Genomic DNA, 19,744 nt, shown 5'->3' on the forward strand with positions numbered 1-19,744 from the left:
AAAGTAGCGCAGCTCTGACGGAGGCGCAACCGCTTGCGCCCACGAGAATGTAAAGCTGTGCCCGACGCGGGGAGCACACAGCGCCGTGCCCTGCAGCTCGGGGCGTGGGTCAGCGCCTCGGGCCAGGCTGCTCGCTCCAGTTCTGCGATGGCTCCCGCTCACCTCGTCGGCAGGAAGGACCCGAGCGGCGCGCGGGGGCACCAGCCCCCCGGCAGGCTTTGCAAGGGGAAGGCCAGCCTGCGAGGAGGGAACGGGAGGCGGGGGGGTCAGGAAGGGGGTTGTCACTTACAGGGACACTGCTGGCTTTGGAGCAAACCCCTCTGTTAGAGCGTGGCTGTCGTCTGGGAGGATGACCCCAGTGAAGCTCCTCACACCTCCCAAGGCCCGCCTACGCCGTGGCACCAGCCATGGAAGAGCAGGCGGAGGGAGGAAAAGCGCCTGTTCCCCGGACTGGGCTGACCTCGGGGGGCTGCCGGGCACAAGCTGGGAAATGCAGGAGGGAAGGCAGCGTGGTGATGGACCCTGCTGGAGGGAGCCGGGGCAGACATGGCCGCCTGGACGTGGGGAGGCTGAGAGCGCCTGGGAAGGGACCCGGCTCCTCCGGTTCCTTACAAGGGCTCCGGACACAGCGGGGAGGGAACCCACTGCAGGGCAGGCGTGAGGCCGGTGCGGCACGGCTGGGGGGGCTCCTCTGCCCCACAGAAGGGCACGGCTTTGCCCCCCACACCGTGGCCAGGAGCCCACTCCCACCCATCGCCTCCAGCAAGGAGGGTCAAAGGGGGGGGTCTGCTGAGCTACCGCACTGGCACAGGTGAGCTGGACGTTCCTCCGGCTACTGGTGACTCTCTGCACCGCCACGCCAGGCGTTCTGGTTGCCGTTTACAACCAAGACGTGCGCAACGACAGCGCGCCCAGCCCTGGAGCGCAGGGCTCAGAGCAAGCCCTCCAGCTCATTGAGGAACGGCGTTGATGGGTTTAGAAATGAACGTGATCTCCCATCTTTTAGCCTTCGGGGAGATTAAGCAGGGAATCCTCTGGGCTCCGTCGGAGGTGCAGAGAGATCCCAGTGCCGCGGCTCCCTGGAAGCCGGCTGCAGTGCTGGGAGCAGGAGCTGCAGCTGCAGGCTCAGGGGCTGGCGCCGCACCGTCACTGCCCAGCTGGGCAGCAGCTCCTGCCTCGCAAAAAGTGCTGCAGGACACACAGACTCACAGCTCTTAAAGCCAGGAGAGATCACCGTGATGAATAAGCCTGCCCTCTTGCACAACATGGGCCACAGGGCTTCCATGAGTCATATTTTGCTTCCAGTCCAAGCAGTGGTTGAACTAAAGTGTATTTTTAAAAAGAATACTCAACTTTGGTGTCAGGTTTCCAGTGTAGTAAGACGTTCAGACAAAGTTCAACTAAGACGAACCTCTCAACGCGTTTGCGTTCAGCTGTCTCCAGAAATTACCAAACGAGGGAGGGTGTTACTCTGGAGTTTGAGAGGTTTGTAATTTCATTAACAAACGTTCCTTTGCCATTTCTTCCCATGGGGACACTGGTACGGTTTTGCACGGCGGATGCCCACATCGATGTGGCACCGAAGAGACCAGCCCCTCGCACTTTTCTCTCTCTCTCCTCACCTGCTGCTGCGTTTGGCCCTTGCTCTTGCATAGTAAGCTTCGTAAGATTTCGGTTTCAGCTCCAGTGCTTTAGTAGCAAATTCCTCCGCCATTCCAAAATCCTGTCATTACAATAGGTGTGCAGATAAGTAACTGAATAGATATAGAAATAAAAATATATACAGCTTGGGGAAAAAACCAAACTTAATATGGGCATTCACTTTTGGTTTTTGGTTTTGCACATACCATGGAAAACTTGGTGGTACCGGATTCTTTCACACAGATTCAACATCATTTACAGCCAGAGAGCTACGATGGCACATCCAAAGCCCCCAAACCCTCTTGTAACGCCAGATGCTGTCAGCACCCAGAGAGCCCGGTGTGCCACTGGCTCCGTTCTCATTGACTGTGTCCCCAACAAGTGCATGCAATCCCCCTCCGACAACCTACAGCCTTGAGGAAACATCTGGTCTCGCAGAGGCTGGAATGTAATCTCATGAAGGATTTTTTTCCATAGTTGAAAGCCATGGGAAGCCTTTCCCACGCCCTCTGTTTCCCACTCTGCAACACACTGACATGCTTTGAAGGGGCCGAGTACAAGTGCACGTGAAGGAAGGGACTAGGACATCTCAGCAGCTACAAACAGGACTTGCCTGGCAAAGGTCTCCTGCCAGTGCCACCCACTCCACTGGTCCTTGCCTCTCTCCTACACCTCGCCTGGGAGACTGGTTAGGGAGTGGGGAGGGAGGGGGTGGCAGCACGGGATGGAGACAGCTCTGGGTGCTTTCGAGTGGCAGTGCCACAAGCTCAGACTATCGGCTATGGGTCAAACCCTGCCGGCCGTCCTCCTGCGCCCTGTCCTGAATGCTTCACCTACCACTAAGCTCCGCTGCAGCTCAGTACTTGTGAAGGAGACCTCTTCCCAGCGGGGGGGCTTCATTTCGCATCCAAACCTCGCCTTGGACTGCTGGCTTGGGCCATGACCCGGAGCAGTTCTGGGAGGAGGGACCCAAGAGCACTCCTGATCTCTTCAAACACTGAGACAGCAAACTCTTGCCGCCTGGACACCCTGCCTGGGGAAGCTCACACTGTTTGTACCTTCAGTAGCAGCTACTGAAGAGGTATTGCCTAACAGACTACGCGGGGAATGTAATCAAGAGGTTGGTACCTGTATGGTCTCATCTATAGGTGCAAAAACTGCAGGAGCATCCCAGAAACCTGGGATTCCCTGGTTAACAATAATCCAAAGCCCTTGTCCTCAAAGCACAGGCTTAGCTGCCAGTTGGCTTGTTTAAAGAGCAGGTTCACACTTTTTCTCCAAACTGTGGTGTTTCTTCACCTGCATTAAGATTTTACTTCTGTTGCTTTTCACCTTCCTCCCTCACAGCTTAAAGAAATGAAGGTGTCACAGAACCCCCTTCCCTTCCAGTGTAACCTGTGCTGGCTCATGGCCTCGGAGGAAATGTCACTTGCCGAGCCTGGCACCGCTCTGCGGGGCAGGACACATCCCGCAGGGCAGGACACATCCTGCGGGAGCTGCTGGCTCTGGGGCAGGACACATCCCGCGGGAGCCGCTCACTAGATGCTGCTTGACTGGAGCAAGGAGAGTGACAGTGATCTGGCAGTTCTGGGAGGAGAGGGAGTATGTGGGGGTGTTTCTGGATGAGTCACTGCCCTGGGGAAGTGCTAGCCCCCTAAGCATATGCTCCTTCGTTTTAAATTAATTAGCATTCAAAGCAGCACACCTCCTAGCTCCTCCCTCAGCGCTGCCCTAGAAATCTGGAAAATGCCTCCACCCCCAATTCACATCATCATCAAAAGGGAGTAATAAAAAATTCAAAGAGCTATAAACATAGCAATGAATTTTTAATCATCAGAAATGCACATTAAACCATTACTCCTTTTGAATTCTAAAATGTCAGTGCTGGGTGAAAGACAACCAGGTTACACCGAGGAGAGATCTCGGAGGTCACAGCGCAGTTACGGGACAGACACGTCCCTGTGCACAGGCAGAGAACGGGCAGCTTGTGTGCGAGGCCAGCAAGAGCGGGGAGACTTACGTTCATTTTCCTTCGACACCGGGAGAGGTTGAGAAGGAGCGACACCTTCAGCTCGCGGAACGTTTTCAGGTCTTCTCCGAATCCTTCCCTGGGGAATTTTTTCAGAGCATACTGGTAGCGCTGGGCAGCCTCTTTCACTTTACCTTTCTAATAGAAGGAGAACATGTCAAAGCACATCCTTGGGTTGAGTTCACTTCCCTGCAGAGAACTCACCAGCCCCACGAACGTTTTAGGTGGTTAAGGTAACACAGATTCACCGTTTAGCCCTTTTCTAGAAAGGAAAGCCAGAACCTTTGACCAAGGGAACATCTGATCTGGAACTGCAGGTGCCTCGTGCAAGCTGAGCTCTCCCACTTGGCGCAGAGCTGTCACGCTACAGGGGGAACTGCGGCAGGAATGGTGTTATGTTGGCTTGATACTGCTCCATCTGGTTTCTGGATGGATGGTCTTTTGAGCTGGGTGATTGGTAACCCGTTCCTGGTTACCAATCCTACACCCACACCCGAACAAGCACCAGGGAGGGCAAAGAACAGCAGGTTCTTTGCGGGGAGCTCCTGGGGCTCAGAGAAGCCTCTGCAATAGCAAAGGGAAAAGTTATGGCACTGCCGTGGCTCTGAAGATGGACAAATAGGCTGAGATTCACCTCCCTGGACTTGAGATGTCTGAAAATTAGGTGTCTACATCTAAGCCTGTCAACTGGCTTCCATTTATAGTTATCAGGACGCAACATTCACCTTCAAAGGGTGATTCATCTTTGCTATTCTGGGCACCTATTTTTGGCATGGGATGCTCTGTGCCCTGGAGGGGGGCAGCCACAGCAGCTAGGGTGAAAGAAAGAGGGCAAGATGGGATCTAGGGCGCGTGCAATTCATGATGACCCAGACATAAATTTTGTGGCTATGAACAGAAAGCTTTAGAACCTCGTAAACTCGGGTTTCTCAGCTGTATCGTGTATCTCTGGCAGATAACTCCAGTTACAATGCCAGCTTTGCATATTTTCTGCTTCACCCTTAGAGCTGAACAGTGAATCATTGTTGTACTTGCACATTTTGTGTGTGTGTGCAAATCTCCACCTTTTAAAGATCAGTTTAAAATAAACACAGAGCAAAAAAGACTCTCTAACTGTAACGGTGGAACGTCTCCCATGGGCGAAAGGACACGACAAAGCCATCTGTGTCCTGACAATCTGTTTTCATTGCAAAAAGCTGCTTCCATGAGTTTTTCTGGGGTATGCTATCTCGGTGCCTTGTCCCACCGCAATGACCCTGCTAGGCAATGACAGCATCATCAGATCAGATGCAACGACATCAGCGCTCCGAACGAACACTTGGGATCTGGTATTTCCAGAGAGGGAATGAAGTGCTGGCTCAGACCCAGGCTGCAGAGAGACTTGGCTTTGCTTCAGCTTCATTATATGTTTGGGCACCCAGTGCCCCCTCCCCAGCCCCACAAACCACAACCGAAGTCTGCAGAGGCAGGACTGTGAAGGCTGCAGCACCGCTCAGCCAAAGCCCCACACCACGTCAGGCTGCACTGGCGCAGCTTTTCCAGAAACACCCTCCTCACCTTATAGAACATGTCTCCCTCCTCCATCAGCTTGCTCAACAGGATGATCATGATGTCTGGTTTGGAGGTTGCCATCGCCCATGTTGCTGGACCTGCAGTGTACAGGATGCATGATGGGTAAAAAACTCATACAATGCAAGGGTGGTAGGAAGCTGGGTGGAAAAAATACCCTGGGGTGGGAATTTCTGCTGGAGAGAACAACTTGGCGTGGTCAAAGGGCACAGCGCTCCAAATGAGTGAGCTGACAATTCCTCCCGCACTTAAATGAACATCATCCACACTGTCCTGGTTTTCCTTTGCAGTCATTAAGGCTAATCCTAACCCCCACCTGGGGCCGGGAATGCCGGGAGCCACTTCCACCAGAGGGCGCTGCTGGTTGTGGAACCAGCTCGGGGGAGGGGACACGACAAAACTACTTAAAAGGAAAAAAAAATTAAAAAAAAATCAAGAGTGGTTACATAAAAGCATTTCTAAATTAAAATCTCTGGCAGCGTACTAGGAAATCTGCAGTTTGACTGTCAATAGGCGTTTTGCGTTAAGTGGATTGTGATTTCCAACTTCACAAGATGTTGTTTCTACGAGAGTAGAAAATCCGTTAGGGTGGAGAGTAGAAAATCCATCAGGGTGGAAAATACGACAGGGGAAAGGTGGTGCCAAGTGCTGCTGGTGCTGGGCTGGGGACACGCTGGCTCCGTGCGGAGCCGCTGGGTATCTCAGGGGCTCACACCGGGAGGGAAGGGGTGGCAAAAATCTGGGGGCGGCTCGTTAGTGTGGGTGAAGAACAAGTCAACAATATTCTACGAGTAGATTCAGTACGTTTTGAGGGAAGGAGGTTAGTTTTTGAGTTCAAGTTATTCTCTGCAACAGTCATTAAAAAAATTATTCGAAGGTGAGGTAAATTAAAAGATTAGAGGTGTTGGGGACGCATGCAGGCTAAATCAAACAGGAGAAAGCAAGGCTGACAAAGCTATCAGATCGAAGCTGATGCTGACAGCAATGAGATATACCTCGTGGGCGACTCGGTAACGTCTGACAACCTTCAAAGAAAGGAGAAAACAAAAAGTTGTAGGAGAGAGGGGAAAAAAAAATGGATGAAGGTGAAAAAAAAAAAAAAAAAGAAAGGAAAAAAGCAGCTGTGAGAGGCAGGCAGCAAAGAAGCCAATGCACCAGCAAAATCCCCTTTCACAGGAAAACGTAACGTGAGCAGCTGTGTGGCGCAGCGCAGGTAACACTAAGATCTGAAAGCATACACAGAGCAAGTGAATGCAGCAGCTCACAGCAATGCATGGACACAGTACGTTTGTCGACTCAGACTAGTAAAGATAGAAAAAGCATTACCAGAGGAAAGACCTTGCCAAAGAAACAGTTGTTTATTGATTAACTTTGCTAAGTAATACGACAGCAAAAAAAAAAAAAAAAAAAATTCCCCATTTTAAGAAAGAGAAGAAGGCAGTCATGACTCGCCGGCTGCTTTTGGAGCACGAAGCAGCAGCCGGGGCTGAGGTTGCCTCTCTCTTACGCTTGTATTTTCTGGGAAGCCAGCCCCACTGCTCGGAGGGGCCTGAGCACGGAGCCGATGGCGGGCTGTCCCCTTGTCCCTACCTATCTTTGCTCCTTTCTTCAGGAGAGTGACGACGACCGAGGTGTTGCGGCACCCCACCGCCCTGTCGAGGGGCCGCATCCCGCTGTAGTCAACGTGCTCAATCATGGCCCCGTGGTCCACCAGAAACTGAACCTGCAACGAGAGGCCGGGGGGTCAGCGCTGCCCCGGGGCGGGACGCGGGGTGCTGGGGGCAGCGGGAGCTCGTCCTGCTCCGCCGCTCGGGCTATGGCCACCCCTGCCGGGTCTCAGCCTTGGAAGCGCCTGCACGCACGGGGGGCCAGGACTCTATGTGCTTCTTGCTCCATCGAGCTCAACCGTGCTGTCCTAGGGCTTTTACATCAACCGCCTGTTTGCTTCTGCACCCGCTACAGGCCACTTACCACCTCTGCATCGCCGTAAAACGCGGCCAGGTCCAGCGGAGTGCGTCCGTTTTTATCCGCGTGGTCGGTGGCAGCTCCGTTCTCCACCAGGGAACGCACCACGGCGAGGTGCCCCTTCAGGCAAGCCCAGCTGAGGGCCGTCAAACCCTCCTTGTCCATCAGAGCGATGGAGGCACCTGAAAGAACGAGCATCCCTTCACCAAAGAGCTCTCTGCTGTCGAGCACTACAATACAACCACCCATCCGCTTAGTGATGACAGCTTATTTTTAGAGAGCTATCTACATAATTATTAATGACTCTATTAACATTTCTCCCACTGCAGATCCCACCCTCCATGGCAACTTCAAATGCACCGATAGGAACTGTGGCAAAGGAGCTTATTCACACCAAGCGGCAAACTTTTTCGCACCTAGCTCTGTAGGCTTTTCTGGCAAACATCTTCTGAGCAGCAGGGTGGATTTGACATCCCTCATCTGAGACATCAATCTTTCTTTTTAACTGTTTTGGTGGTTTTTTTTTTTTAATCAAAACCCATTGCAGCCTGTGTGAGTCAGAGATGAAGACCACTTTGCTGATTCAGCAGGTCACGGCGTACCAAGGGGAACTAAGTCAATTCAGCTCCGTCCTTCTAAAAAAGCACAGATTTTCCCCTCTTCACTCCCCTCCCCTTTACCCAAATTGACACAATTTCCAGCAGTGTTTCTCCTTGAAATTCACCCAACATAAATACGAAGTTGTGGGATAAACTACTGCCAACCACAAGCCAAGGAGAGAGGGACCTGACATTTTCTTGGAGGACGAAATCACGCTGCCATACCAACGGGTCAGTTTTGCTTCATACGGCATATGGATACGCATGTGAGAGCTGAACAGCAGCATTAAGCGAACGCTCCTCACGGTGGCAGGAAGACAACTCCTGACGCCGTGGCACAGGCAGGACTTGGGCTCTGGGGCGAGCAGGAGAGGTCCCTATCAGCTCTGCTCCTCCGAGGAACCGCAGCTACCTGCAGGATGCTCCTGCCAGCAGGCCGGGATGAATGCCTGCTGCAGCATTTTTCTCCTGTAGATAAAATCTCGAAACTGCCTGGCACGAGACCTTTGCTGCCTCCGGAAAGCCCAGCGAGTGGGGGAGTAATGTGAATTTCCTGAGCCTTCCCATTCATCCCAGCTGACATATCCCCCAGTTAGCAACACCGCCCCGATGCTAGCAAACTGCTAGGTCTTCCAGCTTGCACAACTTTTCCTTTGCGGAGGAGCACAACGCGCCAGCATCTGCCTGGGATATGTTCCGAAACCTCCGCCCAGAGCTCCCAGCCCAGCCGCAGCATCCGGCTCACCGTGTGCCTCCGAGCGGCACGGCCGGCTGGTGTGCCACAGGGGGACACGGGCTGCAGGGCGGCTCAAAGGCACAAGCAAAGGCACGGCAAACTCCCCACATCTTGGCAGCCTTCCCTCACGTTGCCCACACCGCACCCAGGGACCCTTCGGAAGCCCCGGGAAAGCCCTGCCGATGATCCTCCGCTGACCCCGGGCCAACTTTTGTTCCTTTTTTTGCGTTTGTATTTCTGAAGAGAGATCATATGAGAGAATGAGCAGAAGGTCAAGAAAAATAGTCGTAGCAAGATTTCCATCCATTTTAGGAACTGAACCAGCTGCCTGGCTTGGTTTCAAGAACTTTCATTGATGCAGAAAAATAGCAAAGCAAGATGAAACCTCATTTCATTCCTTCTTGCTCGCACCAGCTACTTTCTTGCAATCAAACCGTCAAAGCCTTCTCTTGTGTTTTCCCTCTGGTGAGAAATCTCCTGCGAGCAGAGGGAAGGCTGGAAAGCCACATCATCGCTCAGCCTTCCCACTCTTTTCCTGGTCCAGTGGAAGAGACACGCCATCCCACGGGGTACAGGCTGGGGGTATCACTGCAGCAACGCGAGCTGAAGGTCTAAGCCAGTGGAGAACGCACATCGCTTGGAGATGCCAAAACGCTGCTGCGAGGCGGGCTGGGCACAACCCCCGCGGCAGCACGAACCTCTGCTCGACTCTGAAGGCATCCTCCGCTCCTTCGGGGATCCCCGTCCTACTGAGTGCTGAGGCACTGACGTCAACCCAACGGATGGTTCCGAGGGCCAGCGGATTAAGGTGACCTCATGGGATGGACCCCTGCTGCAGTGGGGGAGGTTCTGTCTGGGTGACCCCAGCTGGCTGCTGAGAAGGGCCGGGCTGCTCCTTCCCTAAAACCCCCGAACCTGCTACATGCAAGAATTCATGATTTAATATGTCATCCAGCAGGCATGCCACGCAGCAATGAGCCGGCTGGTGAAAAAAAAAATAAATGACCGACACTTGGAGCATCAAAGAGAAGAAGGGAGCAGCCGGGATGGTCGGATCTTTTCTGTTCTGAGGATCCAGGCTCGGTGGCATGTGTCAGAGGCACAAGGCAGGGGGCGAGGAGCAGGATCCACAGGTACCATGTGCTCCAAGGCAGCAAAACCATCGAGGGATTGATTTTTGTGGAAAATTGAGGTTCAGAATCAAGCTCTCTCCAAAAGGAATGAGCATCTCCAAAAGGAATGAGCATATTTTGCTTTGTGTAACACAGATTTGTACAAATACCAGCTCTAGCAGCAGCTGGGGAGTTTAATTCACCATTCACACGTCCGTTACTTCTGGGTATTAAGCAAGAGCAGTAGGTAACTCCAAAAATTTGGATTTCAAATTGATTGATGACTGCAACTCTGTTAATAAGAAGTGTTTACTAACGCTGACTGTGTTAATCAAGTACAGTCAAATGAGATTTGCTTTGCAACACACTAATTAATGCTTATGGCTTATGATTCACACACTTTGATTTTAATGAAACATTGAACAGGATTGTCAAAGCCATTTTAATTAAAATATAACATCTATCACTGTACTCTGCCCAGGCTTGCACTAACTTTTCAGGATCATGTGCTATAGCACATTTAGTGGAGCTTATTACACTATTCAGAAGAACGGATCTTTTAAAGTAAAAAAAGATTTTTGTATTTTTGACTTCTTGGGCTTTTCATGTCCAAAGAGCCAGGGAAACGTTACGTGCATTTGCTGGTGATCCCATAGCCAAGATCAGATTATTTGGTACTTTCATCCTCCACTGAACCAGTTGGTCTTAAGCAACATGCACAGTTCACAAGTCTGGCAAAAAAACACATTTGCTTATTTTAAGCCTTCTACATAGATTCAGCCAAGCTGCAAGAGGAGCCACATTACAACGCAAACACGGAGAGTGTCGATTTGAAATTTTTGAAAACCTAGAACCGCAGAAAAGAATTCATTGAGTTAATTTGTAAGAAACTCATCCCTCAAACTGATCTTTGTCACATCCCTATGCAGGTTACAGCACTGAACAGCAAGGATCCCACTGGCCTGCATGCAGGACAGATGGGCAATGAGAAACTTCTTGGAAGCCTGGCAATTCGACAGCGAAAAAATATTCTTACAACTACTATGCAGAATATTCAAGTGTCTCACATTTTGGCTAAGAGGTCAGACACAGTCACTTACGATATGAAGAAAATATCCCTTCCCAAAGAGGGATCTTACCTGAAATAAAAATATCAAATAACAATACAAGAATTAAATGCTATTTCTAGGAAAAAGGAAAAAAAAAAAAAAAAAAGGAAAATCACCCAACCAAACCAAACAAACATTGGCTATTTGTCAAAACGACCCCACAAAAAACCAACCCCCCCCTGAAGCCTCTCTAAGGAACTACCAAAATAAGAAATAGTCGTGTTCACACAGGTTGCAGGCAGCGTGTCGGGGTGACTCACCTCAAACACGAACAGCAGAAATGAGCAAAACTGAAACATGCTCCTGTGAGGGAGTCACCAGATACCGAAAGCGCTGAGTAAAGCCAACCTGTGAGTGAAAGCTTTGGAACGATTCTGGTTTCACTAAACACACCGAAGCCTTGCCTGTGCTGGGGCCTCACCCTCCTGCTGATGCAGTGTCAAACACGTGGCCACCAACACTAGCACGAAAAATGGAAGCATTAAAACGTGTCCCAAGCCCTGGTCCTGCGGCCAAGCCTTGCCTGCCTGTTCCGTGGCGATGCTGACAGCTCAGTCGCATCACTTGTTGATTGTTTTTTTCTCTAAGGTGAAAGCTCCAAGCATGGTTCAAGGGCATGTTCTTAACTCAATGCTCAAAGCACCTGCGATTCATTAGATCATTTTCCAACTCAAATGCGCGGTTTGGAGGCCGTGAGCACCAACCAGACAACAAAACGCATGGCCAAGATTAACGCTAGGGCTACTCTAGTCTGTCCCCAAGAAGCTGGATACGTTGCTGAGAACCTGCCCCACTGCCCGCTCCAGCAGCAGGATTACAGCCCCCAGCCTGACACGACGGACCCCAGCTGTGCAGGAGCCAGTGCGGTGGGACGTGCCAGGGCTGGTCCCCAACACGCTTCCAGCTGCGTGCTCTAACCTTGTGCAAGCAGGAACTCCACCGTGCCCAGGTGCCCCTCGGATGCAGCCATCATCAGCGGTGTCCGCCCCTGCTTATCTGCCATGTTCACATCAGCGCCGTGCGTGAGCAAGAGGTCTACAATCTGCAACACAAAGCGAGACCAAGCGCTGTATGGAGAGACCAGGTGGGAACCAGAGCCGAGGATGAGCAGCGCGGTCCCCGTGGCGTGAAAACTCACCCCCCGGGGCATGGTGCCCTCTGGGATTACTGCTGCAAGGTCAGGGCACAGGAGGAGCAACAGAGGTGTAACGACAGGAAAAATGACCTTTTAAGTCAAGAGCATCTCATTTGCTTCCCCAACGGTGAGATAACACAGTACTTAAGCAAAAGCTGCGCGCAGCCAGTGAGAGCACGGGTGCATGAAGCATCAGCATCCTTGCTCCCATCACTCCTCAGAAGACCAGGGCTTGCCTCCTGCACCCGGCATCCTGGCGGGTACACGGGACGGCCCGAGCGCGGACACCAGGCACCGCGCTGAGCCACTCACCTGCCAGTGGCCCTGTCTCACGGCGCTGAAGAGCGGGATGACACCGCGGCGGTTGGGCTGGGCCACTGCGGCGCCCTGCTCCAGGAGGAGCCGGCAGACATCCAGCTTCCCGCGTCCCGCCGCCGCCGTCAGGGCTGGAGGAGAGAGAAGAACAGTGAAGGGAAGGCGCCGCGCTCCCCACGGAGCTCCCCCCGTCCCGAGGCAGGTCCTCCCGCTGGGCACCGGAGCAACGGAGCCTGAAATGCCAAACGTCCCTCCTGGCAGGCCAAACGAGCAAAGAAAACTGGTTGGGTCAGGGCAGTTTGAGCTCTTGTCATTTTAGTTAACTTCAAAGGTCAAGTCTTCCCCGGCAAGATCTCGGAACATTATGGAATAGGATGGAAATAATCAGCTTTTATTACTTTCCGCGAGTGAAACCGGGCGAGAACTGCAATGAGCGCGCCATCGCCTACAGGCATGCACGGCTGGTGCCCACGGGGTGGCTGCAAAGGACCAAGAGCCTGGTCATGGAGAGCCCTCCCTGCTCCCCCCGGCGTCCCACGGGCTTCCCCACCGCAGGCTGCGAGCCGGGTGCCCAGCACGCACCCAGAGAAAGCCCCGCTCTCCTGCTCTCCGGGTCCGTGCCGTCTTGCCAAGACCCTCTGCAACCCGCCCTGGCTCACTCCACCGGGACTACACGTACGGGACCGAGCGGGAGGCAGGGACAGATCGCTGCCACCCTGGGTGTCGGGCAGATTTGTGGGTCTTCTCTGTCTGAACAAGCACACAGCAGCACCATTCAGACAGAGGATTCCCCTTTTCAGTATCTCACCTTAGCCCGTAGATCTTTGAAACCAAAGAAACAACTGGAAGGCAAACCCGGTATGAAAATTTTCACCCGTTCTCCCAGAAAACCACGAATTCTGGGCTTTGTTTGTGGCCAAGACTGATCCTACCAGCAAGGGTCTTTGTGCAAACCCAAACTTCTCTCTCGCTCCCAGTATTACAGATGCTCCCAGCACCACAGGTGGGTGGAAGCAGCACCCGAGAGTCCTTCCCTGACAAAACGTGCTCCATTAACTCAGAAAGTATGGGTGGGTTAGAAAAGACACATTCAAACTGAAAATAGTTCCAGGCGCAGGCTCTGCCTTCGGCTCGTCTTGGGTAGTAATTTTAGACTTTGTGGTCCCTCCCTCCTCTCCCCAACTTTCTGTGCGCTCCAGCTCAGCTCCACTGGCTCGATGCTCTGCTGCTTCCAGTAGGAGTCGGAGCAGAAGGTGGGAGTCTATTTCTAACTGACGTAGCTTGTTTTTTCTTTGAAGTACATTTCTGTGGGATGGCTGATTACGAGGTGTTGATGGGTTTCCAACTGCAACACTGTTAATGTTGGGGGATTTAATTAATTCTCTATTCTGTTCCACATTATGGTTCAGTTTTCTTCTCTTGGGGTGGAGAGACACCAAGAGTTAAAAGAAAAATCATCTCGCTGCCACAAGCAGAACGTTCTGCAAAATCTATAATCAGATCCATGTGGGTTTTAAACGTAAGCTACAAATATAGAAGGAGGACTGCGCGTAATGTGCACGGCAGAGGGGTCGGTATGCAGGGCTTTTGGGTTCTATTTCTAAACCTGCCCGCACTTGAAATGTTGCAGGTTAATTTGAGGTGTTTCACGTCAAAATGACTTATATTTGCAACAATGAAATACTGTACAGCACCTGGGTGTTTGGTGTTTGTCATGAAATGTTCTTTGGAAAAGACACTACTGAAACAGGAGGATTTGATCCACGGCCATACCCTTACCCCTCCACCCTGCCCTGCCATCCGCTCTACCCACACTGACACATCTTTCCGCTACTCTGCTCCTCAGGGTCAAAGCAACTGGTAGCTTCAGTCCGTCCTCTGCAGCTCCAAGCTGCAGAGCCCAAGGGGAGCTCAAAAGTTTCTGTGCTATCAGCAGGTCACACCTTGCTGCTTCAGGAAGGTTCCACACCGATGTGCTGGATTTCTGCTGCCTGCTGAGAGAGACCTACCCGAGCTCGTCTCGTAGAACGCACAGATACCTAAACATCCATTCTCAGAAATGGGGAAATGCTCTGAGGGGTGAGAGGAGCTCGGTGCAGCTGGACCCTGGGGGACCAACTCACCAAGGCACACCAGGCTTCACCGGCACCTGCACTTTGACCAGAAGGATGGACTAGATGACCCGCTGCAGTCCCTCCAGCTCCAACGAGCCCGACAGCCCCCGCTGCTCCCAACACAGGCACCCACCCCTGCACCTCCAGCCTTCGGACCAAAGTGGCTTCTGACATCCCCAAGCTCCAGCTCCACTGCTGCCCACCTTGAGCCTGTGGCTGGTGTCCAACTGTCCAAGCCCAAAAGCTCAATTAAATTACTTCAGGAAAAATTCTAGAAGTATCTGCTTATTTAAGCCTTTCAGCACTCCTTAGAGGGACTCAGCAGCCTGTTTCTGGCGTCACCAACGTGCCTTACAACAGCCATTAGTCTCCAAAAACCCCACAACACAAGGTAAGGCTCTGCCTGTGTGTTGAAAGGAGACTGGAAAAGCCAAGGAAAGGTGATGAGAGGAAATGAGAGAAATGGAAATGCTTTGTTTGAAGTTTTTCTGTCTGCCAGAGAGCTCCTATGGCCCAGCATGAGCGAGGCAAGCCCACCAAGCCCAGCCAAGGCACAGCAACCAGGATGCTGGGCTGGAAAACGTTCATTTGCAGCTTTTCCATGAGGATGTAATGCCAGGAGAACAACTCACAGTGCAATAACAAAGTCTTGGCATAAAGGCCATAAAACAGTTGCTGCATTTCTCAAAACACAGCTCAACCAAAACCTGAGACAAGTTTCAGGTGTGGGCATGCTCCCCTCCGTCAGCGAGCAACGTCCAGATGAGCCACAGTCTCCGACACCAGGGATCTGCAAGGGTGCATCCTGCCTCGGCTGTTGTGCAGAACACGACTCGTTCTCGTAGAGGAAAAACCAACTTTACCTGGACATGGAATCATTAAGTCGCCCTACACGGCACGTGTACCTGCTCCCCAGCCTGGCAGCCAGCCCAAGGCAGCCTGATGGGGTCGTTCCTTGCACCTCCAACTCTGACGGAGTTATTACAAGTGACTCAGATACTTTTGTGTTGGGTTTTGATCTTAGTCTTGTCCCTGGGAGAAATATTCCATCTGGAGTCGGCTTTAGTCTGCTGTCAGCAATTCCTAAACTTACGATGTCACTTGGCACTGCCACGGGGATGGTATCAAGCTGATATCACTAAGGCAGGCAGGCAGCTCTGCTCTGCGGAAGATTAGACACATGAGCAACAAGTATCAAAAAAACAGACAAGACATGATTCAGATTTTTAGAGCAGATTGCTATTTTTGGGTTGAAACCAGCATTTCTCTTCAAATTTAACTGAACTCGCTCTTTACTTTGGGGAAAATAATAATAATAATAATAATGATCAAGAAACGATCTAAAAGGGAGTCTGTAGATCTGCATAAACTTGTCCTGCCTGTGCCTGGACAGAAGACTGCTGAATTTAGTGGCTGGCTTGGTTTTGCTCATTTTCCCGTTTTCCCTACCACCAATTTTAATGGGACAAAACCCCATCCTTTGAGACGGCTCCTCAGTGTGTGTGTGATTTGTGAATCACAAATTCACATTCCCACCTATCCCAGTTACTCAGAAACCACTCCCAGACCTCTGGGTGAGCCCAGCTTTTGGCATTGCTGGGAGGAGAGGTGTGGGAAGGGGGACAATAGAGGTGGGAAAGGCTCCTGCTGAAGAGTCCTGGGGGCATCGGGCAGGCTAGGAACGGCAGAGCAGCCCAGGACAGAGGGAAAGAGCAACAAGAAGAGCTGGATGGTGTCAGGGAGGTGAGCGTGGTGCTCACTTCCAGCCTGGAGCGCAGGGCTGAGCAGGAGGGAGCGGGATGGCGTGACCTGCAAAGGCAGACCCCCAGCGATGGGCAGGGTCAGATGGCCCCGGCTTTATACCAGGCTCTGCCAGATCCATCCAGGCAGCCCAGGACTATCCCAACGCAGTATCTGTAGCATCTGATGCTGCCCACGAGGTTACTTTGCAGGGAGACATCTCAGCAGCTTTCGATCTAACTCGGAAGGTGCCTGGATCACCATCCTATTTACATGATGGTCCTCAGGAGCCAAACAGCAGAGAACATTCCGGATGGCCCTGGCCTGGTCACCACTGCAGACCGTGAGCTCACCGGTGGCGAAGCCGTTCTCCCGTTACCGAGGCTCAGCCATTTCACTTGGCTAATTCCATTCCCCATTCCCTTTTTCTCCCACGACACCCTAGGGGCACTTTTAATTGCTCATTTGTATATGTTGCCCTTATTTCTGCCAACAACGGCACAACGCCGCCGGCACTCCGTGACGTCCCTGTGGGCGCAGGAGCTGACTCTGTCCCTGCCACCCTGCGCGGGGCACAGAGCAGCCCGGGCACCCCCGGCGGCGCAGCTCATCCTTCTCTCCTTGTCCTTTTGACAGCTCAGGGGCAATACTTTCTGCTAGACACCGTACCTTTCCGGAGGTAAACCAGCTCAGAACACAACCCTGCCCCCCCCACCTCGCCCCCTTCTAAGCAGACACAGCCCCACCAAGGACCGAGCCATGTGCCCACCGCCGCCTGTGCCCTTGGATCGTGTCGTTCTTAAACAAAGGTGACAGACCCAACGTCAGCACCCACTACCCCGACAGGAACGCTCCCTTGGTGTATTAACTTGACAGGAACATTCCCAGTGATGGAAGTAGATTAGTGAGTTGAGTACAAAAGGCGGTGGATAATATTTCTGAGGTCACTGGAGTTAAAAGCTAACGGCTGCGAGTTTGAGTATCTCAAGAAACGGAGACGACAGCGCGTTTTGTGTCTGTGGAGTGGAAGGGGTGACCGGCTGCTTTTGTTTTAGTAGAAGTTGGGAAAGCAAGGCTTCTGTGTTATACCCACTAATACCAAAATATAGTACTGCACAAACAGACATCGGTTTAATTACCAGGTACTAAATAATGAGAAGTTTTCAGAAAATCAATGGATAACTTAACAGTCATGGTGCTGCACGTAATGGGGAAGGCGAGAGAGAAGCAGGGAGATGCTTTGGATAAATATGCCCAATAACAAGAGAGAAAGCAGGATTTTGTGTCCCTCTCACGTAACGTGAGAGGTTTCAGAGAAATCAGGGGTCTGGTTGTCAGAGATGCTGCACGCCTGCACACTCCTGAGAAGTGCCAGGGGCTGCAGCAGCTCAGGATTTTCAAAACTCAAACTTGTCTGTTTTACTTAAGCTGAGTGCAAGCTCCACCCTGGCTCATGTAAACCACCTGAAATCAGAGCAGAGGAGCTGATCCTTCTCCCTTCATCAGAACAGCCGAGGGATGCACCAGGTGATGGGGAGCCCATAAATACAAACACAAACACGCAAGATGAAGCTACCGCATCTAGAGAAATCACCTGTCTCTCCCCAGAGGCTGTCAAAGCTGTTGATTTGTGCTCGCTCCACCTCCTCTTCGTCTTTTTCTGGAAGATCGAGCAGGTAGGAGACAATCTAAAACAAAATGACATGTCAGCTCACGAACTGGGATGCGTTATCTATAAACGGCTGACATCTCAACACGAGCTCCTCTGAATACAGAGGGAAAGGAACAGCCTCTGCCTGCCCCCCCGAGCTCCAGTAAGTATTCCTCCAGCGATCCACCACCAAACCTGCTGCCCTGGACGAGCAAAAAAACCCCACAGACCCACCCAAGGGTCTTGCTGCAACCAGAGGTGACGAGCCTTTGTAGTGTCGGTTCCTTACGACCGTATCTGTTCTGGTACAGATGACCCGGTGCGTGCAGCGGGTGCCCCTGGGGGGAGGGTGTTTGGGTAAAATGGGACCCCTCCTCAGGGGAAGGGGCAGCAACTGCCGCAGGTGCTGGGGCTCTGCTGAGGGGACCGACGGCAATACTGGACCTGGCATTGTCAGGTTTATGGTTGGACTCGATCCGAAAGGTGTTTTCCAACCAAAATGATTCTATACATCATCTTGCACATGGCAAATCTTGAGCAGTATGACAGGACGAAGCTCTTTGACTCTTCTCTCCCCCAACACACAGTCCAAAGCCACCTGGTCTCACACTGCCCCAGCAGCGCTGGGCAGCGGCGTAAGCAGCGTGCTGGTTATCCCCCCTGCTTCAATGTTTGTTCCAGCGACCTGACGGCTTGTTGGGCTTTCCCTCTTGGATGCCCACCCAGACCCCAGCGCCTGCTGAGGGATGTGGGAATCCCACTGCCTGGGATGGGAAGGGGAGGAGGAGCAGGATGGAGGCACTGACTCTGGCTCCGAGACCCTCTTTGGTCAACACTCTGGCCAGGACCCACAGCCAAGCGGTGGTTCCCCACCCCCCAGAGGTGCTGGCAGACCTCACCTCGGTGTAGCCCATGCTGGCCGCGGCGATCAGCGCCTGCTGGATGGCGTGGCTCTTCTTAAACACGCCCTGCTGCTGCCCAGCCATGGTCCAGTCGCACTGGATCAGGAACTTCACCACCTCCAGGTGTCCTCTGAGCGCAGCGTGGACCAGAGCGCACTGACCGTTCTTGTCCAGATGATCCACCTTGAAAAGAGATGACAAAATACAACTGAGCCAAATCACCAGCAAAATGCCTTTGTTTCTTCAGTGTTTCCAGCCCCACTTTCAAAATAATGCCACATGTGCATTTTTCTGGTAAACTATCCCTTCCACAACCAGAAAACAACCCTTCCCACAGCAATTCTGCCCCAGGCTCAGGCATCCTCATGGCCACAAGTGTTTGCTTTGGGTAACACCACTATTTTTTTAAGCTTTCTTCCATCTTCTTCAGACTCAAAGGCTGCAAAAGCATTTTTCCCTTTGTGTCCCAAAGTCCAGCAACTGTGTTTTCTTGCAGACTGAAATCATACACGCTGATATCATCTCCTTTATTCAAACCCACAAAGGGCAAACCAGCTTCTTTTCTAGATACGGTTTCTGTTGAGAGCCACAGAAGCGCCTGAGCCTGCAGGAGCTCGTCAGGTGGGTTCTCAGGACAGGGCATGGTTTTCACTTGATGCCTGAAGACATCAGCTGGGATTTCTAGGTCCTATCCCAAGTCCAGTAACTTTGAGAAAACAGGACAGGTAGATCAGCTACCATCCTCCTGCTGGTTAACTCTTGCAGTGCTCTGCAACCTATTATATCTCATATTATAAATATGAGAAATAATTATTTTAGGAATATATTCTACTAATATTAACTGGTTATATCATACATACAGGAAATATTTCTCATAATACATTAATATTTATAATGTATTAATGTATTTCTTATTTCTCAACTTATGCAGCAATCAGCGCTGCAGTTTTCTATGCCAGAATCAAACATCTCACCCTTCAAACCAAACCCAGCTGGTCCCCTCCACACAGTCCGGGATACTCAAGGAAAGCTACGAGTGGCAGGACCTCTGCGTTGCACTGCGCTGCCCGAATATTCCTGCTCTCGGAGGTGGAATGCTGCTGCTTACCACTGAGTGCCAGCGAGTC

The 19,744-nt window shown here is 51.9% G+C and overlaps 1 protein-coding gene across 8 annotated transcripts in view; it reads right to left on the minus strand.

Annotated features, from left to right (window-relative positions):
- Positions 1-19,744, minus strand: part of TANC2 (tetratricopeptide repeat, ankyrin repeat and coiled-coil containing 2) — a 247,598-nt gene that overhangs the window by 8,124 nt on the left and 219,730 nt on the right. For 6 of the 8 annotated variants that reach the window (XM_055697501.1, XM_055697497.1, XM_055697495.1 and 3 more), the window contains 10 exons: positions 18,615-18,800; positions 17,659-17,752; positions 12,208-12,341; positions 11,679-11,802; positions 7,211-7,386; positions 6,830-6,962; positions 6,235-6,264; positions 5,228-5,319; positions 3,662-3,808; positions 1,623-1,723 (listed from right to left, as the gene is read on the minus strand). In XM_055697501.1, the coding sequence (XP_055553476.1) occupies positions 1,623-1,723; positions 3,662-3,808; positions 5,228-5,319; positions 6,235-6,264; positions 6,830-6,962; positions 7,211-7,386; positions 11,679-11,802; positions 12,208-12,341; positions 17,659-17,752; positions 18,615-18,800 (1,217 nt within the window). The remainder of the gene's footprint in view (positions 1-1,622; positions 1,724-3,661; positions 3,809-5,227; positions 5,320-6,234; positions 6,265-6,829; positions 6,963-7,210; positions 7,387-11,678; positions 11,803-12,207; positions 12,342-17,658; positions 17,753-18,614; positions 18,801-19,744) is intronic. The other 2 variants (XM_055697500.1, XM_055697494.1) reach the window with 1 other exon arrangement.

The sequence above is a fragment of the Falco cherrug genome, chromosome 20 (genome assembly GCF_023634085.1).
Source record: "Falco cherrug isolate bFalChe1 chromosome 20, bFalChe1.pri, whole genome shotgun sequence".
Lineage (NCBI taxonomy): Eukaryota > Metazoa > Chordata > Aves > Falconiformes > Falconidae > Falco > Falco cherrug.